The sequence below is a fragment of the Bactrocera latifrons genome, unplaced genomic scaffold (assembly GCF_001853355.1).
Source record: "Bactrocera latifrons isolate USDA-ARS-PBARC rearing strain unplaced genomic scaffold, ASM185335v1 scaffold_60, whole genome shotgun sequence".
Taxonomy (NCBI): domain Eukaryota; kingdom Metazoa; phylum Arthropoda; class Insecta; order Diptera; family Tephritidae; genus Bactrocera; species Bactrocera latifrons.
In genome coordinates, this window is record NW_017537268.1 from 188,852 (window position 1) to 210,777 (window position 21,926).

Consider the following 21,926-nt stretch of genomic DNA (forward strand, 5'->3'; position numbering starts at 1 on the left):
AACGAATCGATTTACAATCACTCATTCCAATTATTCGTGATGCTTTCGAATGTTTGGAGTTTTACCATTAGAGATTTTTATTTTCCTGCTGTGCATCTGTCAAAATTGATCAATTGACAATTTTAGACCGACATTCGTGGCAAAGAGATTTGTTTACTTGTTTGTTTTCGCAATAAAAAATAAATAATAGTTTCTAATACATTGTTTAAAATTCAATTTAAAGTAATGCAAGATAACAACAAAAGTTTTGCAAACATTGAAGGTGACAAAAGCTCGACGACTTTATGTTTTGACAAAAATGATTTCATGAAGGTGTGTGAGTTTTTTATTATAAGTAAATATATATAAATATAAATATATGTATATGTTAATAATGTTTTTCTCAGGGAAATTTTTCCGTCGATGAATTTTTGCATAAAAATCGAAATGCACCAAGCTTGGAGCAGCTTCGGGATGACTTGGGTATATATTTGAAAGACTTAAGGTCCTCAATGATTGATCTCATTAATGAAGACTATGCTGACTTTGTAAGTTTGTCAGCGAACCTTGTTGGATTAGATCAATCAATCGAAGATATTGAAAATCCTTTGGTTCAATTTCGTAAAGAAGTCGAAAATATTCGTTCTCTGCTCAAAGAATGTGCTTCAGAAGTGCGGCAAAATTTGGAGAAGAAGCAACAGTTTCGTTTTCAAAAGCGAAATTTGCAATGTTATCAGAAAGTGGAAGAAACCTTGCATAAAATTGAAAATTTATTAGCACATCAATTAAAAGAAGATCTAAAACCAATTGATCTAGAACGTACAGCACTTGAATTAATACAACTACAATTCAATCAAAAATTTTGTTGGGATATGTTAAAGGACGAACAGAAAAACAATTCCGAAAGATTACAAAATGAAGTTTTCGCTAAATTACGAATATTTTTTAATAATTCCCTAAAAAGTTCAACGAGCACATGTTCGGAACTATTGGAACGGTGCTTAAGGATTTATATCACACTTGATGCTTGTCAAATAGCCGAGCAGGTATTTCGTGAAGACATCGTTGCACCTTATATGAACGCAACTATTTCGGAACACTGTCTGCAAAATTCTCCCCAAGGTCTGTCGGGAATATACGGAAAGATTTTAAATTTCATATCACTCCACATGACCGATTTGCTTCGCTTGACACATTACACAGACAAACTAAGCGGTTTTAATTTTTTGGTAAACAGCTTTTGGGTGGATGTAGAAATGCGTTTAGAAACACATATGTCATCGATCTTTGCCCCCGGTAATTCCGATGTATTCTACATGAAATATAAGTGTACACGAGATTTTTTGTCAAAGATTGAAGAACTTTTGGCAAATGACGAAGCAGTAAAAAGCTTTAAGGAACATAAACAAACATTGAGTTTCCAATCGCGATGGAATCTGCCAGTTTATTTCCAAATATGTTTTCAGGTATGAAAAGATAATGGTGAGGGATTACCAAAACTTTATTAAAATACATGCATAATATTACATTGCAGGAGATAGCAGGAGAATTTGAAACAGCACTGGTACCTTTGCTACATGTGGAGATGATGAATTGTAAATCAAAAGCAATAGATTCTCGCTATCAATTGACCCCATTTAATAGTGCATCTAAAGCTATAGAACACTGTTGGAAAGAAGGTGTCTATCTCTCTGAGATTTTCCCAAAATTTTATAAACTAAGCGTCCAAATTTTACTACGACTTTCTCGGTGGATCTCCGATGTTTTACAGCTCATTACAAATTTCAGCTCCAAAAACAAGAGCAACTCTGAGTCGTCTATTCAAATCAACAAAACAAATGTACTAATAGCATTGCATGCTGATGTACAGGTGCTAATTGAACAATTGCCTGGAATAGAACGACATATCGCTATAAATGTGCCCAATGAGCTACAAAGTGATGCAGACGTGTGTAATGTTGTTGCGAAATCGGTTGCCGACGTGCGGGGGACACTTAAGGGCCATCTAGGTGCAGTTCAAGATGCGCTAGTCGACATATTAACATCTGAAAGTGGTATAGAAAGTGTTCGTCAGGTTAAAGATTTACCACGTTTGTATCGAAAAACTAATCGCGATATACCTACGAAGTCATCTCCCTACATTGATCAGATGCTGCGTTCTTTGAAATCCTTTCAAAATGAACAAAGTTCACAACTTGGAAATGCTATCGCCACCAATGTTTTATTGAAAGTTTGCTCAAAAATAACTAGAGAGTAAGTAAATGCATTTTACTAAAACACACGTATTTGTGTGAATATATTGTGCAAATATCACAGTAGAAATGTGCTAACTTTAACATATATATATATATATACATTAAGTTWTACTTTTATACTATATATATATTATACTATATATATATACTTTTTTTTTAGTTATTACGTTACAGTTCAGGATGTGCTCACATCAGTGCAGAAAACAGAGGAGTCGTTACGTCGTTTGCGCAACCTTAAAACCGGTGCTACAGCTGCTCTTACAACAGCGGCAACAACGATGTCAGATGATGATAAAATTCGATTACAACTTCACGTAGATGTGATTGCATGGACAGGAGAATTGGCCAAAATGGGTCTAATGCCTTCACAAGTGGATGACTTGCTCGAATTGAATAACATTGTCGAAGCGAGCACGAAATTAAAGGAAACCAAAGATAATTAATAAGAACAGCACAAACAAGTTGAATTATTTGATAAATACAAATATTACTAAGCATACAATATTTGATTGACAATTTTTATTTATATCTTAAAAAATTTTCTATTAATTATACATACCTCCACTTGAAGTCAATGAAAACAAGATGTATTTGTTAGCACTTATAACTGTTTAGGCACTTTTTAATATTGTCAATGTTTATCAATTAGGTGTTGTGGTGTGCAATAACAGTATGCTTTACTATTTCTTTTATGCTATGTTGTATAATAAAAAATCTGTATTATATTTAATATTTTAATTTATAAATAAATGCATCATTAGTTGTTATATACTTTTGGTGTTGAGATTTATGGAAATTACATTATTTTCAATAATTAAGTATACTTATTTTTCACATATGCTTGTTGCACAAATTGTAAATTCAACACGCGTTAAATGTGTATATAAAAATTTATAAAGCTACACAGTAGTGCAATCAAGCTTTAGGTCACGAACTTTGAAACTTATAGTGCAAATCTATGTGTTATTATAATTTCAACTCTTCGGTATCAGGAAGTTTTTGGAAAAAGGAACTAACGCGCTCTTCGGTCACCTCTTCCAGGGTGGGAGGATTCCATTTAGGCTTCTGATCCTTGTCAATTAGTAAGGCTCGTACGCCCTCTTTGAAGTCACTGTCTTCCAAATGACGAACAACCATGCGATATTCCATTTTTAAGCATTGCGGTAAAAGCAGTTTTGAGCCCAACTCAAGTTCGCGAAAAGTGACTTTTAAGGACAGTGGTGAAACTTTTTGGAGCATCTATAAAATAAAATGATAAGGTATTAATATTTCTCTTTAAATTTTGTTAATTTTAAAATATAGCCTAAATACAATTGTACATACATCATATTTGTATATAGTTATATTCTTTACAAATACTTTACCTCCAAAGTTTTATTCGCCCATTCGCTTCCATCTGCTTTGAGATTTTCAATGATCTCTTCAACAGAGTTAGCAGTGAAACATTTGTTTATTTTATCCAAAACGCTATTTAGGATGAAGTCTTTCTTTGTGGGTGTATTATATTTATCAAGAATATCTTTCACAGTATCAGCATCCTTGCAATTAAGCAGCTCCGTTTGTAAATCTCCTAATTTTGCGTTTTCACAATAGTGTGTGGCTAATCCAGCCTTCAATACGTCATCACCTCTTAGTCGAAAACCTGTTAGACCTAAAAATAGACCCAATTTTCCTTGCAAACGTGGTAGAAAATAGGACCCACCAACATCTGGGAAGAGGCCAATCGCAGTTTCAGGCATTGCTAATAGCGTACGTTCTGTGGCTACACGATATTTTCCATGAACAGAGAGTCCTACACCACCGCCCATTGTAATGCCGTCAATAATGGCAATGTAAGGTATAATGTAATTTCCGATTAGAGCATTTGTGGTATATTCTTCACGGAAGAAAGCTTTGGACTCTTCCGTGGGTCCAGCTTCGACTATGGAACGAACATCACCACCAGCACAGAAAGCTTTGTCACCAGCACCTTTTATTATTACCATGGACTTGGTCAATTCACATTTCTTCAAATGTTTGTGGACTTTTCGTACCATATCTAAGTTGATTGCATTTAAAGCATTCGGCCGATTGAGAATAATCATACCCTTGTCCGATGATTCAGTTGCAATTACATATGAAGACATATTGCGAGTGTCCATCAGAGAAGACGTGAGAGAACGGCTTAAATGGTTTTTTGAAAGTAGTGTGGCGGAACAGGTTCGATGACCAAAGGCATATATTATTCGATTAATTGGGTGCATCTGGCGGAAGAGATAATAAAATGGTAAATACATATAGGAACGCACTTTATACCTTTAAAGTACTTTTACATATAGTTTAAGTAATTAGAATTATATGAGCAAAACTGAGTCTTCCGTAATTGGCGTTTTTGTATACAATTCTCTTCCTCGAGACCCTTTAAGTTGCTAAAATACTGCTTTAATATATGCATAGTTGTAGTTTCGAATCAAAGTTCACTAAAAATATAAAGTTTTTTTTGCGTAAAACAAAAAATTAATTACTTTAGTTTTAAATTCGCATTAATCCATTGAAAAATCAAGCCTTAATTACAAGAAATTAAATAAAAAACATTTTTCACAAACGTCGAAAATTTTCAAAATCTTAAATTAAAATTCATCCAAGCGTAAGTGTAAGTAAATTTAATTCTGGATTAAAGATGTTAAACAGGAAGTATTCTCACACGAGTTATGATAATGTGTCCAGTTCCATTAAATAAACGTTCCGAAGAGTGCATATAATGAAGATATATGCATATATTATAAATACATATGTGAAAACAAAGCTTAACACGAGAATCTCTTTGATACTTTATAAAAATGTTGCGCACTTTAATTCTAATGCTTCCAATTGCTGGAATGTAAACATTGTCCTGCTTGTAAGAATAGTTTTAAATCAATGCATTTAATTCGCTAATTTATGTGACCCCAAACAACTTACGATTCTGAAATTCGCTACGTAGGTAAGTATAAGTATTTGTTCTTAGTTGCGCAATCAAAAAATGTTTTTATATTGTGCTTCGACACCAGATCACTGTTTTAATCTGTTATCTGGTCGTTTATCGTATCTATTGTCACCGGTTCTGATTTGCTTATTATTCCTTTGCTGCCTTTCGCCCCAGTGTTGCAATACGAAAACAATAAATACGTGCCTACCCTAGGGTTAATTTAGATTTATGCAAAAATTGACCACCATTTATTATTCTATATAAATTATTTAGGAAAGTATATGAAGTAGTCTCTAGGAATAACACGATCTGAATGCATGTTTCAAGAAATCAATTAATAATTATAAATTATATATTGTCAAACTATAATTCCGGTTCATACAGTGACCGAAAAAATATGAAGTACTTCGTGAAATGTCGAACCTAAGAACCGAATTAAGTACCGTTTAAGGTACCCAACCGTCGCAATAACTGAAAAGAATTCCGAGGTTTGATCGAGTTTCTCGTTCCACTTCTCTGAACGGTTTTATTTTAAATAAAATAATACTGATATCTGAAAACACCGGTTATGTTTATATATTTGTTCACTTGAAACTAAAATAAAATTCTTTTTATTTAGTTTTCGAAAAAAATGTTATTCATTTTATTTGTTTGGATTTTTCCAGTTTTGCTTCATTTGTTTCGTTTAGTTTTTGTTTACATTTGACTACTCACAAAGTCCTTAGACCTTATAACCCACCAAGTGACGTTTGCCAATACATTCACCAATATAAAACCAGAAAAGAACCTCGGCGGTAACTAGAGTGTTCAACCATGCCTCTTTTACAGTCAGATTTTTGTATGCGCCAGTACGGGCACCATTAATTAGACGACCGATTCCTTGACGAATAGCTGGAATGTCACCTGGGGTGGGTGGTGTTAGCTCCACTTTTGCGTACTTAAGAAAAGTCTCAAGTTGGGGTCTTGCTTGTACCAGCAGTTCTGTAATGTTATATAATCAATACATATTACGAAATTGTCATTAAATTTTTGAATACGTACTGTTTACTAAGGTGGATCCTTTTGTTGCAAGGCTCGCCATTATTTTAATTTAACGCTAAGATATTTTTCGTTATAGAAAATAAAGAAAAATTAGTTTCTCACAATTAATAATGGTAGTCGATGAAGACAAAATTTAAGTCTTGTGGAAAAATCAGCTAAACGTCAAAATGTGCCACAAGGTGGAATATATTTGGGCTGCGAAGGTGGATCGAAAAAGTGGATTTTATTCATATTACCGGGTACCCGAGTATCTTCACAGTGTTGGCTGAAATCTTAAGCACCTTAGCACAAATATTTCCAAAACATTGTATTTGTGTAACCCTTTTATATCTGCTTAATAATTTAGTTTGGCTTATAATAATTTTAAAACTCTACTTAACAAACCGATGACCAGTATATTATGCGTATATTTGACAAGTCGTTAAAAGTATTAATAGTTTGATCTGTTATATGGTTATCCTAGGATCTATTTCCGTCTACATTCAAACATTAAAGAAATTGAAAGGTAGTAAAAATCGGTGAATCATTATATTTCGTGTTTAAGAAGAGAATTTGAAATTTGATATCATATATATTTATATATATGATACATATATTTCCTATGAAGAATACACAATATTTATTTCTATTGAATTTCATAATGTCCATGGAAATATTTTATTCACTGTGCGGTTTCAACATTTTTTCACTTTTCTTTACTGGTTCGGTTGATTTTTTTAAAGAGGACATTGCCTTCTCCTCTTCATTTAGCTTTTTAAGAAGGAAATACATTTCTGCAACACCAATAACAAGTGCGCAAAATATTCCTAATACTAAACGTAGACCAAACTCTATGCCACCGAAAATGAGTTCCAATCCTAAAAAGCCGAATACAAAGCCAGCCCCTACCGAAAATATGAATTGTAATACTGCAATCATTTGGCTATTCATGGCCTTCACTGAAAAACAAATATACATATGTATATAGTTAATAACATATGCAAATGTATGAGGTAGAACAACATACCTTGATAAGCTATGGTGTCTTCGGGTACATATTTTAAAGTTGAGTCTACGTTTTTGGTCATGTCTAAGTATTCCTTATTTTGCTGTTTCTCGCGTAATCGTTGACAACGAGCTTCAAGCTCTGGATTTCTTTCAATGACTTCATTCATTGGTAAATATAAGCGGCAGGTGTCTATTAGGTCATATAAAAAAATATCTAATCCTTTCTTTTCACGCAGCTGCGTTAACCACAACTTGAGCCAACGAAGATCTGATAAGTATAAGAAATTTTCTGTCGCAATTAATTTAGTCTCTTTGGGCTCTTCACAATCATGATTTGCTTTAGGGGAATTGGTTTTCGGTACATCTTGGTCTATAAGTTCTTCGACGCGTCGGAGCAGTTTTAAATCAATATGTTCTTTACTTATGGAATCCGATCCAAGCAACTCAATACTATTTTCAATATGAAAACCATTTGCTTTTAAAACTTTTGCTAGATTTTCGGGGATTTCTGTTACGGTGTCTTTGTGCTCCTCAATTAATTGCAATAATCTCAGAGTTGGCCGCATCCGAACGCGGGTATCAGCAATGCTTATCTTTGTCATTTCTAACTGTATTTTAATGCGCGCAACAACTTTACTTAGGAATGTTCAACTTTATTTGTAAATCAGAATAAAGTTCATCTATTTCCTCCTCTTTTTCTTCAAATGAGTTCTTGACTCGTTCGTATTTATGTTCCAAATCAATGAGAAAATTCGCTTTTTTACGTTCACGATCTTTACGAGACTGTATAAGATATTCGTTAGGCTAAGAAAATTTTAAATAATAATTAATAAATTTGAGAAGATTTGTGCCAGAATATATGTGGTTCCAACCTGCTTCCGTAGCTCCACCTTGTTGAGAAACCCTTCGACACCGACTAACAAATTATTTACTTCTTGGTTTAGTTCCCCTAAATGTGATGAACTCAGAATGATACACTTTTCATATAGATCGTATTTGACGTCGCCTATAATTTCAGTCACTTTGAACAGCGTTTCCACTTCTGCTTCGTTGCGTTTCAACTCAAATTCATTCAGAAAATTGTTTATTTCTCCATTTACAAACGCCCGGTGATCCAAAATTCGTTGTTCGGCAGTGGATAAATCTATATGAAAAGGCAATGCTAGATTACATTACAAAAATTAAATATTATTAACCAACCTCGTCCCAACTGGCTTAACATTTTCTTTGTCACATGAGATTAGTAAACCTTAATGACAGTGCTGTAATTGTATTGCAAGTCGGGGTATTCACGAAAACCAAAAATTATTGTAAATATATAATGTGTCTATATAAAGGCTTTATTTGATTATAGTACAATAATTTGCTCTTAAGGTAATGATTGCAATCAAATTCGGTTTTTACTAACAAATAAAATATGAAAATATGAAATAAATGTTTCTATTTATGTTTAGTTTACTTTTCAAAGGGTTAATTATATAATAAATATGTTTTCAATATTTACTTAACCTAGTCACTGTAACATTATAAGAGAAAATAGGACAATTTTCTGCACGAGTCATAAATATGCATATTATATTATAGCAAAAATAAGAAAAATTGAACAGAATATAATTATATTATTAAGTTATTTATAAGCAAAGAAAACATCGTGTTACCGGATATGTTGCAGTTAGAGTATCGAATTTTGATATTCAATTGCTTGCAAGTTTATGGCAACGCTGCTTAAAGTCACGTACTCACTCGAATATTAACCAACAGATGTCAATTTTTCTCTGGCATTAACAACCAGCGGTTATAAAGCAATAAATTACCAAAATTATCCTACTCGATAAATGTAAAATTGGAATATTTCGGCAGATATTAGTGTAAAAATACAAACAAAAGTAAACTTTACTTCAATAAAATGAATGAGGAATTCAAACTGCCTAAACGTTCTCGAAAACGGCTTCGTGAGGTAAAGCGTAGGGCTCGTCCGGAGTTGGGGGACAAAGAGGCATGGTCTGCCTTACGATATTACGAGAGATTTCAAGATTTTCAAAAATTTGAGGATAATGTTGAACGCATTAAGGAGTCTGACGTTAGTTGTGAGGAGTTTATAGAACGTTATGAAAAACCCTACCTTCCAGTTGTTATAGAGGGTTGTCAAGAAGGATGGCAAGCAGAAGAAAAATGGACAGTATCACGTCTAGCAAAAAAGTATCGAAATCAAAAATTCAAATGTGGAGAAGACAACGAGGGTTACAGTGTTAAAATGAAAATGAAATACTATGTCGAATATATGCGGTCTACTCTTGATGATAGTCCCTTATATATCTTTGATAGTAGCTTCGGAGAACATCATCGTCGTCGTAAATTGCTTGATGACTATACAGTGCCGAAGTATTTCCGCGATGATTTATTCAAGCATTGTGGAGAAGAACGTCGTCCCCCATACCGCTGGTTTGTAATGGGCCCAGAACGTTCTGGTACTGGTATACATATAGATCCTTTGGGTACAAGCGCTTGGAACGCACTTCTTAGAGGTCATAAACGTTGGTGCTTATTTCCAACCCAAACTCCTAAGGACCTTTTAAAAGTACCTAGTGCCGTGGGAGGAAAGCAACGTGATGAAGCAATAACCTGGTTTAACACGATTTACCCACGAACTAAACAATCAGACTGGCCGGCAGATTTTCGACCCCTTGAAATATTACAAAAACCAGGTGAAACTGTGTTTGTGCCAGGGGGTTGGTGGCATGTAGTGTTGAATTTAGATGAAACTGTCGCCATCACTCAGAACTTTTGCAGTCGCACAAATTTCCCGGTTGTTTGGCACAAAAGTATTCGAGGTCGTCCAAAATTATCTCGAAAGTGGTTGCGTGTTCTACGTGAAAAGGAACCAGATTTAGCCAAGCTTGCGGAAAGCATTAATGTTGAACAAAGTACCGGCTTTGCGTCAGATAGTTCTAGTAACTCAAGTTCTTCATCTAGTTCCTCATCATCATCATCAGAAAACGAAGGTAATGATAGCGAGAGTGGCAGCTCCAATACTGATAGTGGGCAAGAAAGTCTAACCGCTAAGAAGAAGAAAAAGAGGCGGTTGGGAGGTGGTATGGCGTCCAGCTCTTGATGTCGGCTGCGTTGTAGTGACGAAAATATAATGATAAATGCAGAAATTAAATATACTACTTATGATAGCGTTCACCGATCTGAAGAAAGCAAATTAAAATTAGGAGAAAATAGAAGCTTAACAAGAATGCTCCGAATGCGTTTGAAGACGCTCCTGCACTGCAAAAGTTAACATTTATATAACAAGGCACTTCATACCCAACCTTAATTAAATTCATTAAATCAAACGATCCTAAACTTCGGTTTAGCTAAATGTATTCATGTAAGAATTCTAACCAATATTTAACGCGGATCGGATTATTTTAAGCAACTGTATACATTTTAATTTGTTTAGCAGCAATAAGTAGTAACAGTATAATATATAGCGTTTTCAGTTGGAACTTTAAAATCATATTGAAATATTACTTCAAATAAATTAAATTACAAAACTATAAAAATAATTATGTATTATTTATCGGTAGTATCCATATATGTTGGGTATTATTTGTGGGGTATACACTTGCTGCTACGAAAGCCAAATGAACTGTGATGATTGTATAATTTTAATTAATGAGGAATTAATTAGTCTCCGAGATAATGGGAATTATATAAATTTGATATTACAGTATACATTACCTCAACAAAATCTCAATACTCAGTTATTGCCACCAGGAAGTCAACAAAATTAAATAATATTCACCCACTCGAATAAGAATAACGAATCAGCTACATACATTTTATAAAATTGTTTATTTGGAAATTCTAAACAAATATTAGACAAATTGTAGCTAACTTAGAGCGAAAGGTTGGAAATGATATTGAAATGTTTGAATATCCGTTTGTGTTACCCTTTAAAATTAAAATATACATACTACCCACAATGCATATAGGATGTTTTTTGTGTTGTGTTTCATTACTTTTACTTAATGATTCAGACTGCACTTATTTTTACTTTTACCGTTATCTTCGCATTATTTCGCATTTATCTTGCACCCAAATATGGTTTAGACTCTGATTTTGTTTGTGTTATTTGAAGTATTGAAGTATCATTGTGGCAATTCTAATTCGCGTTATTCTGCCATAAAAGGTTCTCCGATTTTTTTTGACCTGCTTGTTTGGCGTTTTTGTATGTATAAAGATGCCAAAAAAAGAAAGCTTGTAAATGAAAAAGCAGCTTTTAATCAATATACTGCGCTAGCCAACGGAAACCTTCGCCATAACCCTGTCGCTTCAGTACAGAAGACATGAATAACTCCAGAGGGCGTCCTGGAAGCTCCGAACGTTGCACTTTACCCTAAAATCATATCAGATTAGAATTATTTTATTTAAAGATAATAAGTTATTTATATGTATATATAGGTTAGGTACCTTGCCGGTTGTCAATTGATAAAGACCGAAAACATTTCTAAGTTCATCCTCGCTTGCGGCACCTGGTTTATCGATTTTGTTACCCAAAATTAACACGGGACAGTTTGACAGCGCTTCATCTGTTAACAACGAGTCTAATTCAATTTTACTCTCTTGGAAGCGACCTCGGTCCCAAGCGTCTATCAAAAAGACGATTGCATCCACAGCTGGGAAATAGTCCTTCCAAACGCGACGGGCTATATTAATTAAGACAAAAACAGAAGTACATCATTTTCAAATATGTATATTTGTTTTGTACTACTACACGAAGCAATAATTGTAATTTTTTGTATGAAGTAATATTTTATTCAATTGACAATAATTGGTAATAATTTTTAATTTATATGGACTGGAAAATGATTTATTGGTATATATTTAGAGACCAGTGTATTTATTAGTTCAATATAGTCACAAATTTTAATGTTGCCAGTAATGGTATAACTATTCACAAGCTGTTATCAATTTACATACATATGTATATTCCTCTAACTCTATACTAAGCAATCATTTTAGTGCTTGCAATCTTACTAAAATGCAAGATCATTGTCAATCTGACGTAAAGATACATATGAGCATGTTTACAAATTTATTATTATCTTAGATACTGCAACACAGATATAGGCCTCTAAGTTCACTGGTGTGCAGAAAATTCATGAAAAAAATATATGTATGTATGTACGTTTTAAATCTAATTGTAATAAATCTATGTACGTATATATACATATAAACATACATACACATTTTTTTATGGTATATTTGCAATCTTTATTTTGTCAGAAAAATTCATTTTCAAATTCAAAAATGTTACGTAATAATGTCTGTATGCTATTTACAGTTTATTAGTCTGAATAAGAAACTATCGAATATCGTGCTTATTTAATATTATGATTCGCTTCGTAAGTCTGCATTTCAAAATATACATATACAAATTTGGAGAAGGACCATAGATTACAAACATATTTCTTTTTTTTTAATTTCATATAAATTGGCATAGTTTAACATATATTTAATTAACATTTGAATATTCTTACCTTGCGTGTGGCCGCCCAAATCGAATGTGGTAAAGCGCATATTGCCAATTGACAGTTCTTCTGACGCTAAATAATTAAAAAGGAATTGAAATTCCGTTTTTGTCCATATTACATAATATTGACTTACTAGGATGAAGTGTTGGTACATGCTGTGCCAGTTTATCGTCTTTGAGCATATGCAACAATGTTGTTTTGCCGGCATTATCCAGGCCAAGGAATAATAGCTTGCCGGATTTCTTCCACAGACCTGGTGATAATAACAAAACATTCAGTTTTTGACACAATATCAACAACAAACAAAGCACAAAACTTTAAATATAATATCTTGGCAGTTCCATTCAAATCCAAATTTTTGTTAAGTGATATATGATTATATACGAAAAAAGTTCTTTAATGTTTTATTAATTCGATTGTCTTGCATATTTGCTGTATAATCTGAATGCAGATCATAAAGTACATTCGTGAATGTCAATTTAAAATAACTCACTTATTTTTTAATTTATGTATTATATAAATACGCAGGCAGATATCACAAAATCGGTTTACTTATGAGGTCTTCTACATATTTTTAATGTTAAATATTTACCCAAGTATCCTAAAACACCAGTGAACCAATCCCAAATGAACATTTTGCTATTTATTGGTGTGTAGTTATCTGTAAATAGAAAAAATCATGTAATAATATTTCAAAAGCTACAATGCAAATATAAAGATATAATGCAAATATAAAACATGAACATTATTTTGAACCCTTGCAAAATATTAAAAAAAAAAATACATACGGATTCATTACGCCTTATTTAGCACGATATGCCTTGACATGAAACAATTTTTTCGACAATTTGAGTCCAGAAAAATCTCTAATTGTGCTAGTAAAGAGTAAAAATAAATGGTATAGGAGCAACTTTCAAACAATAGGACAAGGTCGCATACATAGCACCGATTTCAGATTTCTGTGTATGTAGAACTTTCCTTACATTAACAATGACTTTTGATCGTTAGCATTTCACCCAGGAAGTTATAATAATAACCCTTGTCCCCATGCCTTGACCAAGTGAATCTGCATGAAAAATACGTATTGCTGAAAATACATTTTAGCAAGTTGTTCTTTTTATACGCATCACAATGGAAGTAGTTTAAGTAGGTGCGACCAATGATTGAGATACAAATCATATCACCCAAACTCTAATAAGATGACTCGTGCTAATAATTACACTTCACTTTTGCTTTACACACCACACCTAATAGTGTTCCTATTATTACGAATATTTACCTTATAAATAATTTACAATTAAAAAATTTCAAGGAAATATTGAAACTTTTAATTTATTCTCGCCTTTTCCCGTGTTTCAGCGATTTCTTTTACACTAAAAAAGAAAGACGAAGGCGATGACAACGGCAAGTGGACAAAAGAATAGCGACAACGACACGACAGCAAAGGAAAATCCAATTCAAAACTCTTTTCCTCGTGTGCGTTTTGAACCTGCTTCCGAAATTCAGAGAATGTCAAATCAAATTGTTGAAATTTTCTTTTCTTCGTTCTTTCACTGTTATGCTAACTATAGTGTTGTCCCTGTTTTTCCTTTGCAGCTCTAACGAAAACAAAAATGTCATTATGGTTTTTTTAAGTTAGTTTATCGTTTGTACTTCTTCTAACATGAAAGTGTATGATAATTGCGGTGTTCATGAAGTTTCGTATCAAAATATCCGTTTATTGCATAAAAACTTGATAATTATCTAATACAGATACGATATTTCATCAAATCATGTCAAGTTGAATTAAAAACAATCAGCACCACGAAAACTTTCTAATTTGTGTTTAAAATATTATCGATATGAAAGCATTAATCAAAGCGCCACCTATTGTATAATAGCCAAAACAATTCTTATTTCATGTTATTTAACCGCTATGGCAAAGTGTTTTTGAAGTTTCAAGGTGTTTTATAGCAAAGGCATATCAATTTAAATTGTGGAAAACCCGATATTTTTTGTGTTATGCCTTTTTTTATTGTCTTATTAAATTCTCTCTCTAGTATATTGTTTTATATTTTTAAGTTGATCTAAGTAATAGTTTCGGAGAAACAGGTCTGGGTCTAGGTTATAAGTAAACCACGTATTTATTTAATTTTGGATGATCCTGTAAAAAGTTATCATTCCAAAGCGGGCGCACCTTTTTTCCGAGGGGTCACCGGGGTCGTAATGACCGAGTTGAAAATATTTTTTTCCGAAAATTTCAGAATTTCTTTGTTCATAGTGTATGTTTGTGGCAATAAAAAATATTTAATTTTTTATATGAGAAAAAATTGTTGAAAAAAGGCAGTTTCAAAATACCCCCCAACCTAAGATTCGAAACCTCGTGTAATATTACACATCAGATTACTAGATGCAAAAATACCTTCGTAACCACTGTACTCTATTTGATCAAAAATAAATAATAATTTAAATAGAGTAGGGTTTCGGTTTTTATTTAATGAACTAAAAAAATACATTAGTATGCATTCGCATTCTATAATTAAAGATAATAGTTTGAAGTAGAAAGATATTTCGAGATGTCACGCCTACAAATATCGCTCAATATATAACGTACAAGCATTCATTAAGCATTAAAACGGGCCATAGCCTGCAGAACGATTTCTTCAACCTGGAATTTTAAAGAGGGAATGAAGAAAATTTTATTTATGAATATTAGTAATTTGTATAGGATTTTATAATGTTTTACCTGCACATAATCGGGCGTTTCTAATGCATACATAACCGCTTGGGCTACATCTTTGGCCTGCAGTTTTGGCAACTCGGCAACAGCTTTAGAATAAACGTTCAACAAATCCGTATCTACCATACCTGGACTAATGCTCTGTATATAATTAAAAATATATATAATTAATGTATATAACATGTATAATATGAATTAATTTTATGTAGCTAAATAATATAATAAAAAAAATTATATAATTTTCAATTGATTATTAAACCTGTTTTTATATATCGCAATATGTATCACAATTTACTTTTTCACATGCGATTTACTTACCGTTAATTTAACATTTAATTTGAGAAAATTAATCTCTTGTCGAACGGTTTGGCATAGTGCCGTTAGAGCATGTTTCGTCGCAGGGTAGACACTAAATAACGGCACCGGCACTTCCGGTATGCGATGGCCGAGAATGCTGTGTCAAAGCGTATGAAAAAAAAAACAATAAAAAACAGTTTAATTGTAATTCTGTGGCAATACTTTAAATTCTGCCTTTGGGAACTATTTGAATTATGCGGGAAAAACGGCTGGCTTATCGATGACAAAGCTCAAATATTATTTGCTGTACCTTATGGCGTTATATACAGTTAGAATTTTCAAGAAATCGATTTTTTAAATATTTTGTACATGCACATATATTCAAGAGTATACACAGACAACTTCATATCGTTCCGATGAATATTTTCGAAGTTTGAAATTTGAAAAGGCGTTTCAGAGTGCTTGGAAGTACAAGACCAAACTTTAAATGTGTTTTTCTCAAAATAGTGTTCTCAAATTTTAACACGAGCTTCTTACATAAATTTTTAGTAATTGAACGAAGATTGTTTCTCATTGATAAACATTTTTTACTAAAAATAATTTAAGGTCGAAATTTTGGTCACAAATTTACTTTGTGTTTTTGAGAAACCGCAATTTTGTCAAAAAATTTTTTTTGCTTATTCTTTCGATTAATTACTAGATTTATCATTACTTTAACGAACTGTGATTGGTTTTTTAATTGCGTTTCCACAAAACGTCGTTTTTGAGAGGAGTTCTCGGAGATCAGCTGTACTTCCTTTGCAAATAAATATTTTTACTACATAATACTAAGTCTCAAAAGAGAGCTAAAAGATACCACACAATTTTTGTACCAAATATTTAAAAATTTTCCAAAAAAAAATCTGGAAAATTTGCTTTTTTCGGCCTACTAACTGTATATAATCCCTTAAATGCAAATGTATAACTCATATGTGCTCTACAACATTTTTTTGTGAAAGGATAATGCATTCTTTGAGTTTTTCGTTCTTAAACGGATCGAAAAGGCGCAAAAAATATCTACATATTATAAGCTTTGTCCTTTCACAAACAAATTTTAGCAAGCAAAAAACGTCTATTTAAGCTTCGGTTATGCAAATGATACAGATTGCAGTCAAAACCTAAAGATTCTTCCGATATTGTCGAAAACGTAATAAAATGTACGATAAAATTACTATTAGTTCATAAAAATATTACCTGTTCATTATAATAATGTGTCCCTTCACTTTACTTGCATTCATTAGCTTCACTCCTTCTCGTAGGCAAATGGATGTGGCCACAACATTAAGATCGAATAAAGCCTTGATATCCTTACCAGTGGATTCTTTTAGGAAATCATAATTAAAAGTTTGCGTTGCGTCTCTCCACTACTTCGTACCTGATATAAAATTCGCCTTCAACATGCCTGCATTGCATACGAGTATTGTAATTGGTGGAAAATTCTCACGTATATATTTGAAAGCGGCTGCAATGCATTCCTCTTGGCTCAGATCACAGTGGTGACCATGAATTTTTCCGTCGCCTGTCACTTGTTTATTCAAATCCTTGAATAGAGGAAACACTTGTTATTCTGTGGAACTACGTTCTAGTCGTCAATGGGAAAATTGTTGGATTCTCCCGTTTTGATTTTATTTAGTTTTACTTATAAATGCATTATCTCACGTCCTACTACATATGTGTACCTCGATCAATTCGGATCGTCGTGCCAATCCCACAACGGTTATGCCTTTGTTCGCCAAAAGGACAGCAATTTGAGCGCCAATACCAGCAGAAGCGCCTGTCACAACGGCTACTTGCTTCACACTCTCAGCTGCAGCAGACATTTTTAGTTGAGCAAAATTAACAAGGAAGGTTTTTACGTTGTTCCTTAGCTTCGGCTTTTCTTCAACTGTCAATAGACAAGTCACGCCGTCGTTCGCTTTCAACCTCGTACATCGACTGATTGCTTTGACGTACTAATTTAAGTTGCAGCCTAAGTAGCCGGCTTAGCAATGGATTTATACATATGAAAATCATAACCCACAAGTGGTGTACAGTGACAAATGATCTCATTGTGACAGAAGTGCGGTGTAGAATCAATCCAATGATCTCGATATTCAATACAGTATAAAGTAGAAGTATAAATTGATTTCTATGTTACTTTCGTAATTATACTATAAATATATAGTTGATATACATATGGACAAGTATTGGGGCTTCACAATGCTCAGATAAGAGTTCTAACGGAACTGAACTAGTTCTGAAAAAACTAGTCTCAATTTTCCAAGATTTGGTGCATGGTGAATATATGGTCAGTTGCTGATTTTCTAAGTCTAAAGCCTCACTGATAAGGTTCAATCAGTTTGTTGACTGTGAGCGCTAATCATTCACATAATACGGCTTATTCCACGGTAGTTGGCGCAGTTTGTGGGGTCTCACTTTTGTGGATTGGGCAAAGCAAACTTAAATTGCAATCGTCGGATATGCTTTCGAAAGACCATATTTTACAAAGAATCTGATGTATGCTTCTTCTAAAAAAATACCTTTTTTTTGTATAGTCAGAAAATATAGCGGGCTAACTAGTAAAGCTTCCGATTCAGAGTAGTCGTGCTGTATTTTGCAAACAGTTACTATATTTATCTGATGGGATTGATGTGATGAATATAACAAAAATCGAAGAGAATGTGTTGGTTGCTACGCTTGCTTAAATTCCATAACAGTAAAAGTATATTTGTAGATATGTTAATTTTTAAATAAACTTAAAGCCCTAATTAAAAGTGCATCCAACAAGTTACGGTTCGCGTTTTCGCACTCTTCCCTCTTCCTTTTTATATAATCTTCTTGTTCTGATATAATTCACACTAATCACTTTTAATTGACTAAACATCTTGGTTCATGCCCTTTGTCAATATCTATCTGTGTCAATTGATGCACCGCTATATGTACATATGTTTCAATTAATATGCAAGTCAATCTGTGCCATAGGCGCTAGTGCATGCATGTGAATTTCCTCTTTGTCAGCTCTCTATTATTTTCGTTCGTCGGCGGCGCGTTCATTGTCCCAATGGCTCCAACCCTTCTTTCGGCATGCAATTTTATTGCGTCACTTTGGATGCCACACATTTGTAACCATTTTATTGGACATAGACAACATTATTTTAGTTGTTGTAGCTATTTCTGAACTCTAACGCACTCTTGGGGGAAGAGAAATCATTTGCATCACTGACCGCATTTTGTGTTATTGTTGTATTGTTGCTCATATTTCATGCAAAAATAGTAATACCCAACGAATACTGCTAACCAACATAGCAAAAGTATTAGAGATCAAATACTGTGCTTCAGAGGCATACCACGCTTCTTCTTCTCTTGTCTACTAAAGCACATTTTTCTAGATAGAGAAACAAAATTAAACTCGAGAAGAATCACTGAGAAACGCTTAAAAATGGTATTCTTAAATACACTATAGTATACTACACAGGCAAGAGAAATATCACTAGATCAAAATATGTACTAGTATTGCAAGTAAATTTCACAGAAAATATATATCGATGCAGTCGTATATCTCCAGTGCTATCAAGCATATTGTGTCATCCCATAATTTGTTGAAAAGGTAAGATTTTAAGCTTCATTTAATTAAAAAAAGTTGAAGAAATTCACTATACCATATTTTGAAATTTTTGTATAAAAAGGGGAAGAATGCCACGCAAGCCACCAATGAAATTTGTGAAGCATAATAATAACCCCTTAACTATGTATTGAAAGTGTTTGTGAAACACGTTGGAGGAGTAGACAAAAGTAGCATCTGTTCAGGCGGTCTTGAGAGATAATATAGGCAAATTATTCCAACTCAGCATTCCGATCTGTGCTCTACACGCAATACTGTTGACTATACCATAATTCGAACTTGGAAACTTAAACTTCAACTAAACTTCCTTAACTTGAACTCCTGAAACTCGCCTTCCACAAATCTAACTATGTAAACTGCGTTGAAGTCACCATACATATTTATCTCCTCAAATATTCCTATAACAGAATATATTGCGGTGGACAATGAGATTTGTTCTGCCGGATTTATAGCAGCTCATACTGTAGAACCGAATTCACAGTGTAATCTAAGTTCTTCTCCACTACACTCTACACACCGCTGTTACATATGGTATCACTGTTGTGTGTACAAATCGTTCAAACTTCTCACATATTGAGTTCTTCGCTTTAAGTAAGTTGATTTTTGTATATGCAAATATAAATTACATAAACTTCAATTACAGCATTTAAATAAATAGTATATCGCGTTGCCTTTGCGGTTATTTTTAGTTGTATGGCTTCTTACTATAACATGAATTTGTGGGCGAAATGGTACATAAGTAGTTATAAACATATTTTCTACTCATATTTTCCTCATTAAAATACTTACTTAGAGGCGTTAATCCAGCTTATTTCCAAAGTATTAAATTATGAAAGTAAGACTTTCAGAACGCCTGTACTTAAACGCTCAGGTCAGGATGGCAGAACATCATATAGTAATGTATTTTCGGAAGGAGGCGAGTAACAAAGTACACGCTTCATTCCCTTTTTATTATAGCTTTAACTGCAGGCTGTTGCCTTCGAAAAGTGCATTTACGGTATTTCTAATTTTAGTGGCTTACTTGTAGAATATGCATTTATCCTAACCATCTCACATACATAATATAAAGGAAAGGCAAGTAACATCTATAATTTGCTTTCAACAAAGTTTTTAACTGCGAAAGAATTGGTGAGCGAAGATGATAAGAACTTCTTTCGCAAAGCAAATGCAGTTTCAATCCACGAGTACATTCGATGTTACACACAGCACGTTTGCATTTCGTTAATTTGTATTTCAAAGGACGCGGCACGCGACTTGCACACGAAATTGACGTCACGGTCGACCGACTAAAAACCATTTAAAGTTTTCGGTATAAATGCAATGCAAAGTGATACTATTTGGTGACTCTTTCCAAGTTGAATGCCACTGACAAATACAGAAGAACAATGAGAGTGGAGTACGAAGTTTTGCTTCAGAAAACATAAAGAATTGCAAAGTCGAAAATAACATATTCGGTGCCAAAACACTTGCATTAAATTTCATAGAATTACTGCGAGAAAATTCGAAAGTACGAAAATACATAGCTATATAAAAGAGGCGAGGAGAACTCAATTTGATTTATTTTATTATTATATATATATATATATATATATATTAATACATCTTTTAACAGTTCTTTAAGCAGACTAATTTTTAGTGGTGCAGCTTTCCTGTAGACATAATCTCTTTATTATAGGAGGTTAGGTTGCATTAATATTCCTCCCAGATCCCAGTTCGCTTCGCCTTATTGATGTGCCTACGTACCTTTTGCGCTTGCGCTTGTTGGTGATCGTCCTTAGCGGTAAGCTGCAGTGGTACTCGTCTATGATGGACTGGTTCAGCGCATACCTTTGTTTCTAGCGTATCCCGGAAGGTATCCCTGTTCGTGTTTCGGGCAATCCCTTTCAGGAGTTGCTTCGTCTCTACTTCTTGCGCGAACCTTATGATTCTATGTTCCGACATGGATGGCTCTGATGACACCCTTCATTGTAAGATCATTCTGTTCTTTGAAATAATACGTACATATATGAAATAATATATAGTAATATACATACAAAAATGTATTCCCTTTTCTGCCATGTTTTGGTGTGGTCGAGTTTAAGATTTTCTTTTTTTTTTTCATTTTCAACTTCTGCCTTTAAAGTCAAGGTCGATCAGGCATTGATTTCACATTGATTTGGTTTATTGCTGACTTGTGTGATTAAATTGAGGTGTGTCGCAGTCGTTGTATCCGTTCATATTGTTGCTGGGCTTTGGATAAGTGTCAGTATTGTGGCTGCTAATACAGGACAACACCAACAATTACCAGCATCTTGTCGTATTACAACGCCAACAATGGATTTTCATGTATAAATCTGAAAATGCTTGTTTAACACAGAAATGAAGAATAACACAGGGAAATGGAATTTGCTACCCAACAGTCGAAATACATTTGCTCAAAGGACAAGTGGTATAAGTAGACATATACAATATATAATAGTATATGTGTGGCAGGGGAAAGGTGAAAAGCTGAACAAAATACCACAAATGCTAACAAAACCACTCAACTGACATTCATAAG

General features: G+C 33.5%; 9 protein-coding genes across 11 annotated transcripts in view; 3 read left to right on the forward strand and 6 right to left on the reverse strand.

Moving 5' to 3' along the window:
- Positions 1 to 103: 103 nt before the first annotated feature.
- On the forward strand, positions 104 to 3,030 carry LOC108975014 (conserved oligomeric Golgi complex subunit 2). Its single transcript, XM_018943223.1, has 4 exons — positions 104 to 312; positions 387 to 1,445; positions 1,514 to 2,232; positions 2,395 to 3,030. Exons 1-4 carry the CDS (start codon positions 226 to 228, stop codon positions 2,675 to 2,677), a joined length of 2,148 nt encoding a protein of 715 aa, XP_018798768.1. The 5' UTR covers positions 104 to 225; the 3' UTR covers positions 2,678 to 3,030.
- LOC108975015 (3-hydroxyisobutyryl-CoA hydrolase, mitochondrial) lies at positions 2,825 to 5,307 on the reverse strand. Of its 2 annotated transcripts, none has more exons than XM_018943225.1 (3): positions 5,175 to 5,307; positions 3,599 to 4,477; positions 2,825 to 3,473 (listed from the first exon to the last, which is right to left on the reverse strand). In XM_018943225.1, exons 2-3 carry the CDS (start codon positions 4,475 to 4,477, stop codon positions 3,201 to 3,203), a joined length of 1,152 nt encoding a protein of 383 aa, XP_018798770.1. In that variant the 5' UTR covers positions 5,175 to 5,307; the 3' UTR covers positions 2,825 to 3,200. The 2 variants fall into 2 exon arrangements, with proteins under 2 accessions (XP_018798770.1, XP_018798769.1); XM_018943224.1 differs by lacking the exon at positions 5,175 to 5,307 and adding an exon at positions 4,918 to 5,128.
- Positions 3,427 to 21,926, forward strand: part of LOC108975018 (putative cyclin-dependent serine/threonine-protein kinase DDB_G0272797/DDB_G0274007) — a 42,374-nt gene continuing 23,874 nt past the window's right edge. The window contains exon 1 of the mRNA XM_018943230.1: positions 3,427 to 3,493. Coding sequence (XP_018798775.1) covers positions 3,486 to 3,493 — 8 coding nt within the window. The 5' untranslated portion in view covers positions 3,427 to 3,485. The remainder of the gene's footprint in view (positions 3,494 to 21,926) is intronic.
- LOC108975022 (ATP synthase subunit g, mitochondrial) lies at positions 5,896 to 6,388 on the reverse strand. The gene is made up of 2 exons (XM_018943235.1): positions 6,223 to 6,388; positions 5,896 to 6,162 (listed from the first exon to the last, which is right to left on the reverse strand). The coding sequence occupies exons 1-2, from the start codon at positions 6,260 to 6,262 to the stop codon at positions 5,903 to 5,905; spliced, it is 300 nt and encodes a 99-aa protein (XP_018798780.1). The 5' UTR covers positions 6,263 to 6,388; the 3' UTR covers positions 5,896 to 5,902.
- LOC108975017 lies at positions 6,871 to 7,821 on the reverse strand. The gene is made up of 2 exons (XM_018943227.1): positions 7,229 to 7,821; positions 6,871 to 7,160 (listed from the first exon to the last, which is right to left on the reverse strand). The coding sequence occupies exons 1-2, from the start codon at positions 7,809 to 7,811 to the stop codon at positions 6,880 to 6,882; spliced, it is 864 nt and encodes a 287-aa protein (XP_018798772.1). The 5' UTR covers positions 7,812 to 7,821; the 3' UTR covers positions 6,871 to 6,879.
- Positions 7,834 to 8,498, reverse strand: LOC108975021 (biogenesis of lysosome-related organelles complex 1 subunit 5). The gene is made up of 3 exons (XM_018943234.1): positions 8,410 to 8,498; positions 8,082 to 8,353; positions 7,834 to 8,013 (listed from the first exon to the last, which is right to left on the reverse strand). Exons 1-3 carry the CDS (start codon positions 8,429 to 8,431, stop codon positions 7,843 to 7,845), a joined length of 465 nt encoding a protein of 154 aa, XP_018798779.1. The 5' UTR covers positions 8,432 to 8,498; the 3' UTR covers positions 7,834 to 7,842.
- LOC108975016 (bifunctional arginine demethylase and lysyl-hydroxylase PSR) lies at positions 8,958 to 10,760 on the forward strand. The gene has a single exon (XM_018943226.1). The coding sequence runs from the start codon at positions 9,116 to 9,118 to the stop codon at positions 10,319 to 10,321; it is 1,206 nt and encodes a 401-aa protein (XP_018798771.1). The 5' UTR covers positions 8,958 to 9,115; the 3' UTR covers positions 10,322 to 10,760.
- On the reverse strand, positions 11,031 to 14,184 carry LOC108975020 (GTP-binding protein SAR1). 2 transcript variants are annotated; one of them, XM_018943232.1, is made up of 6 exons: positions 14,011 to 14,184; positions 13,324 to 13,392; positions 12,865 to 12,984; positions 12,738 to 12,803; positions 11,668 to 11,903; positions 11,031 to 11,593 (listed from the first exon to the last, which is right to left on the reverse strand). In XM_018943232.1, exons 2-6 carry the CDS (start codon positions 13,364 to 13,366, stop codon positions 11,477 to 11,479), a joined length of 582 nt encoding a protein of 193 aa, XP_018798777.1. In that variant the 5' UTR covers positions 13,367 to 13,392; positions 14,011 to 14,184; the 3' UTR covers positions 11,031 to 11,476. The 2 variants fall into 2 exon arrangements, with proteins under 2 accessions (XP_018798777.1, XP_018798778.1); XM_018943233.1 differs by lacking the exon at positions 14,011 to 14,184 and adding an exon at positions 13,520 to 13,538.
- LOC108975019 (farnesol dehydrogenase) lies at positions 15,176 to 17,749 on the reverse strand. Its single transcript, XM_018943231.1, has 6 exons — positions 17,466 to 17,749; positions 17,162 to 17,327; positions 16,981 to 17,107; positions 15,769 to 15,904; positions 15,457 to 15,591; positions 15,176 to 15,378 (listed from the first exon to the last, which is right to left on the reverse strand). The coding sequence occupies exons 1-6, from the start codon at positions 17,604 to 17,606 to the stop codon at positions 15,334 to 15,336; spliced, it is 750 nt and encodes a 249-aa protein (XP_018798776.1). The 5' UTR covers positions 17,607 to 17,749; the 3' UTR covers positions 15,176 to 15,333.

Coding starts and splice junctions, on each gene's coding strand:
- LOC108975017 (XM_018943227.1), bottom strand. CDS start 7,811: ATGACAAAGATAAGCATTGCTGATACCCGCGTTCGGATGCGGCCAACT. Junction 7,161..7,228: donor AGACACCATAGCTTATCAAG/GTATGTTGTTCT, acceptor TTTGTTTTTCAG/TGAAGGCCATGAATAGCCAA.
- LOC108975015 (XM_018943224.1), bottom strand. CDS start 4,971: ATGCACTCTTCGGAACGTTTATTTAATGGAACTGGACACATTATCATA. Junction 4,478..4,917: donor GACACATTATCATAACTCGT/GTGAGAATACTT, acceptor CTCTTCCGCCAG/ATGCACCCAATTAATCGAAT. Junction 3,474..3,598: donor GGGCGAATAAAACTTTGGAG/GTAAAGTATTTG, acceptor TTTATTTTATAG/ATGCTCCAAAAAGTTTCACC.
- LOC108975019 (XM_018943231.1), bottom strand. CDS start 17,606: ATGTCTGCTGCAGCTGAGAGTGTGAAGCAAGTAGCCGTTGTGACAGGC. Junction 17,108..17,161: donor GAAGGCGAATTTTATATCAG/GTACGAAGTAGT, acceptor ATTTCCTAAAAG/AATCCACTGGTAAGGATATC. Junction 15,905..16,980: donor CACATTATTATAATGAACAG/GTAATATTTTTA, acceptor GCTTTGACACAG/CATTCTCGGCCATCGCATAC.
- LOC108975016 (XM_018943226.1), top strand. CDS start 9,116: ATGAATGAGGAATTCAAACTGCCTAAACGTTCTCGAAAACGGCTTCGT.
- LOC108975014 (XM_018943223.1), top strand. CDS start 226: ATGCAAGATAACAACAAAAGTTTTGCAAACATTGAAGGTGACAAAAGC. Junction 1,446..1,513: donor ATTTCCAAATATGTTTTCAG/GTATGAAAAGAT, acceptor ATTACATTGCAG/GAGATAGCAGGAGAATTTGA. Junction 2,233..2,394: donor TGCTCAAAAATAACTAGAGA/GTAAGTAAATGC, acceptor CTTTTTTTTTAG/TTATTACGTTACAGTTCAGG.
- LOC108975021 (XM_018943234.1), bottom strand. CDS start 8,431: ATGTTAAGCCAGTTGGGACGAG. Junction 8,354..8,409: donor GTTAAGCCAGTTGGGACGAG/GTTGGTTAATAA, acceptor CTTTTCATATAG/ATTTATCCACTGCCGAACAA. Junction 8,014..8,081: donor AGGTGGAGCTACGGAAGCAG/GTTGGAACCACA, acceptor AAATTTTCTTAG/CCTAACGAATATCTTATACA.
- LOC108975020 (XM_018943232.1), bottom strand. CDS start 13,366: ATGTTCATTTGGGATTGGTTCACTGGTGTTTTAGGATACTTGG. Junction 11,904..12,737: donor TTTGGGCGGCCACACGCAAG/GTAAGAATATTC, acceptor TAATTAATATAG/CCCGTCGCGTTTGGAAGGAC. Junction 11,594..11,667: donor ATCAATTGACAACCGGCAAG/GTACCTAACCTA, acceptor ATATGATTTTAG/GGTAAAGTGCAACGTTCGGA.
- LOC108975022 (XM_018943235.1), bottom strand. CDS start 6,262: ATGGCGAGCCTTGCAACAAAAGGATCCACCTTAGTAAACA. Junction 6,163..6,222: donor AGGATCCACCTTAGTAAACA/GTACGTATTCAA, acceptor ATAACATTACAG/AACTGCTGGTACAAGCAAGA.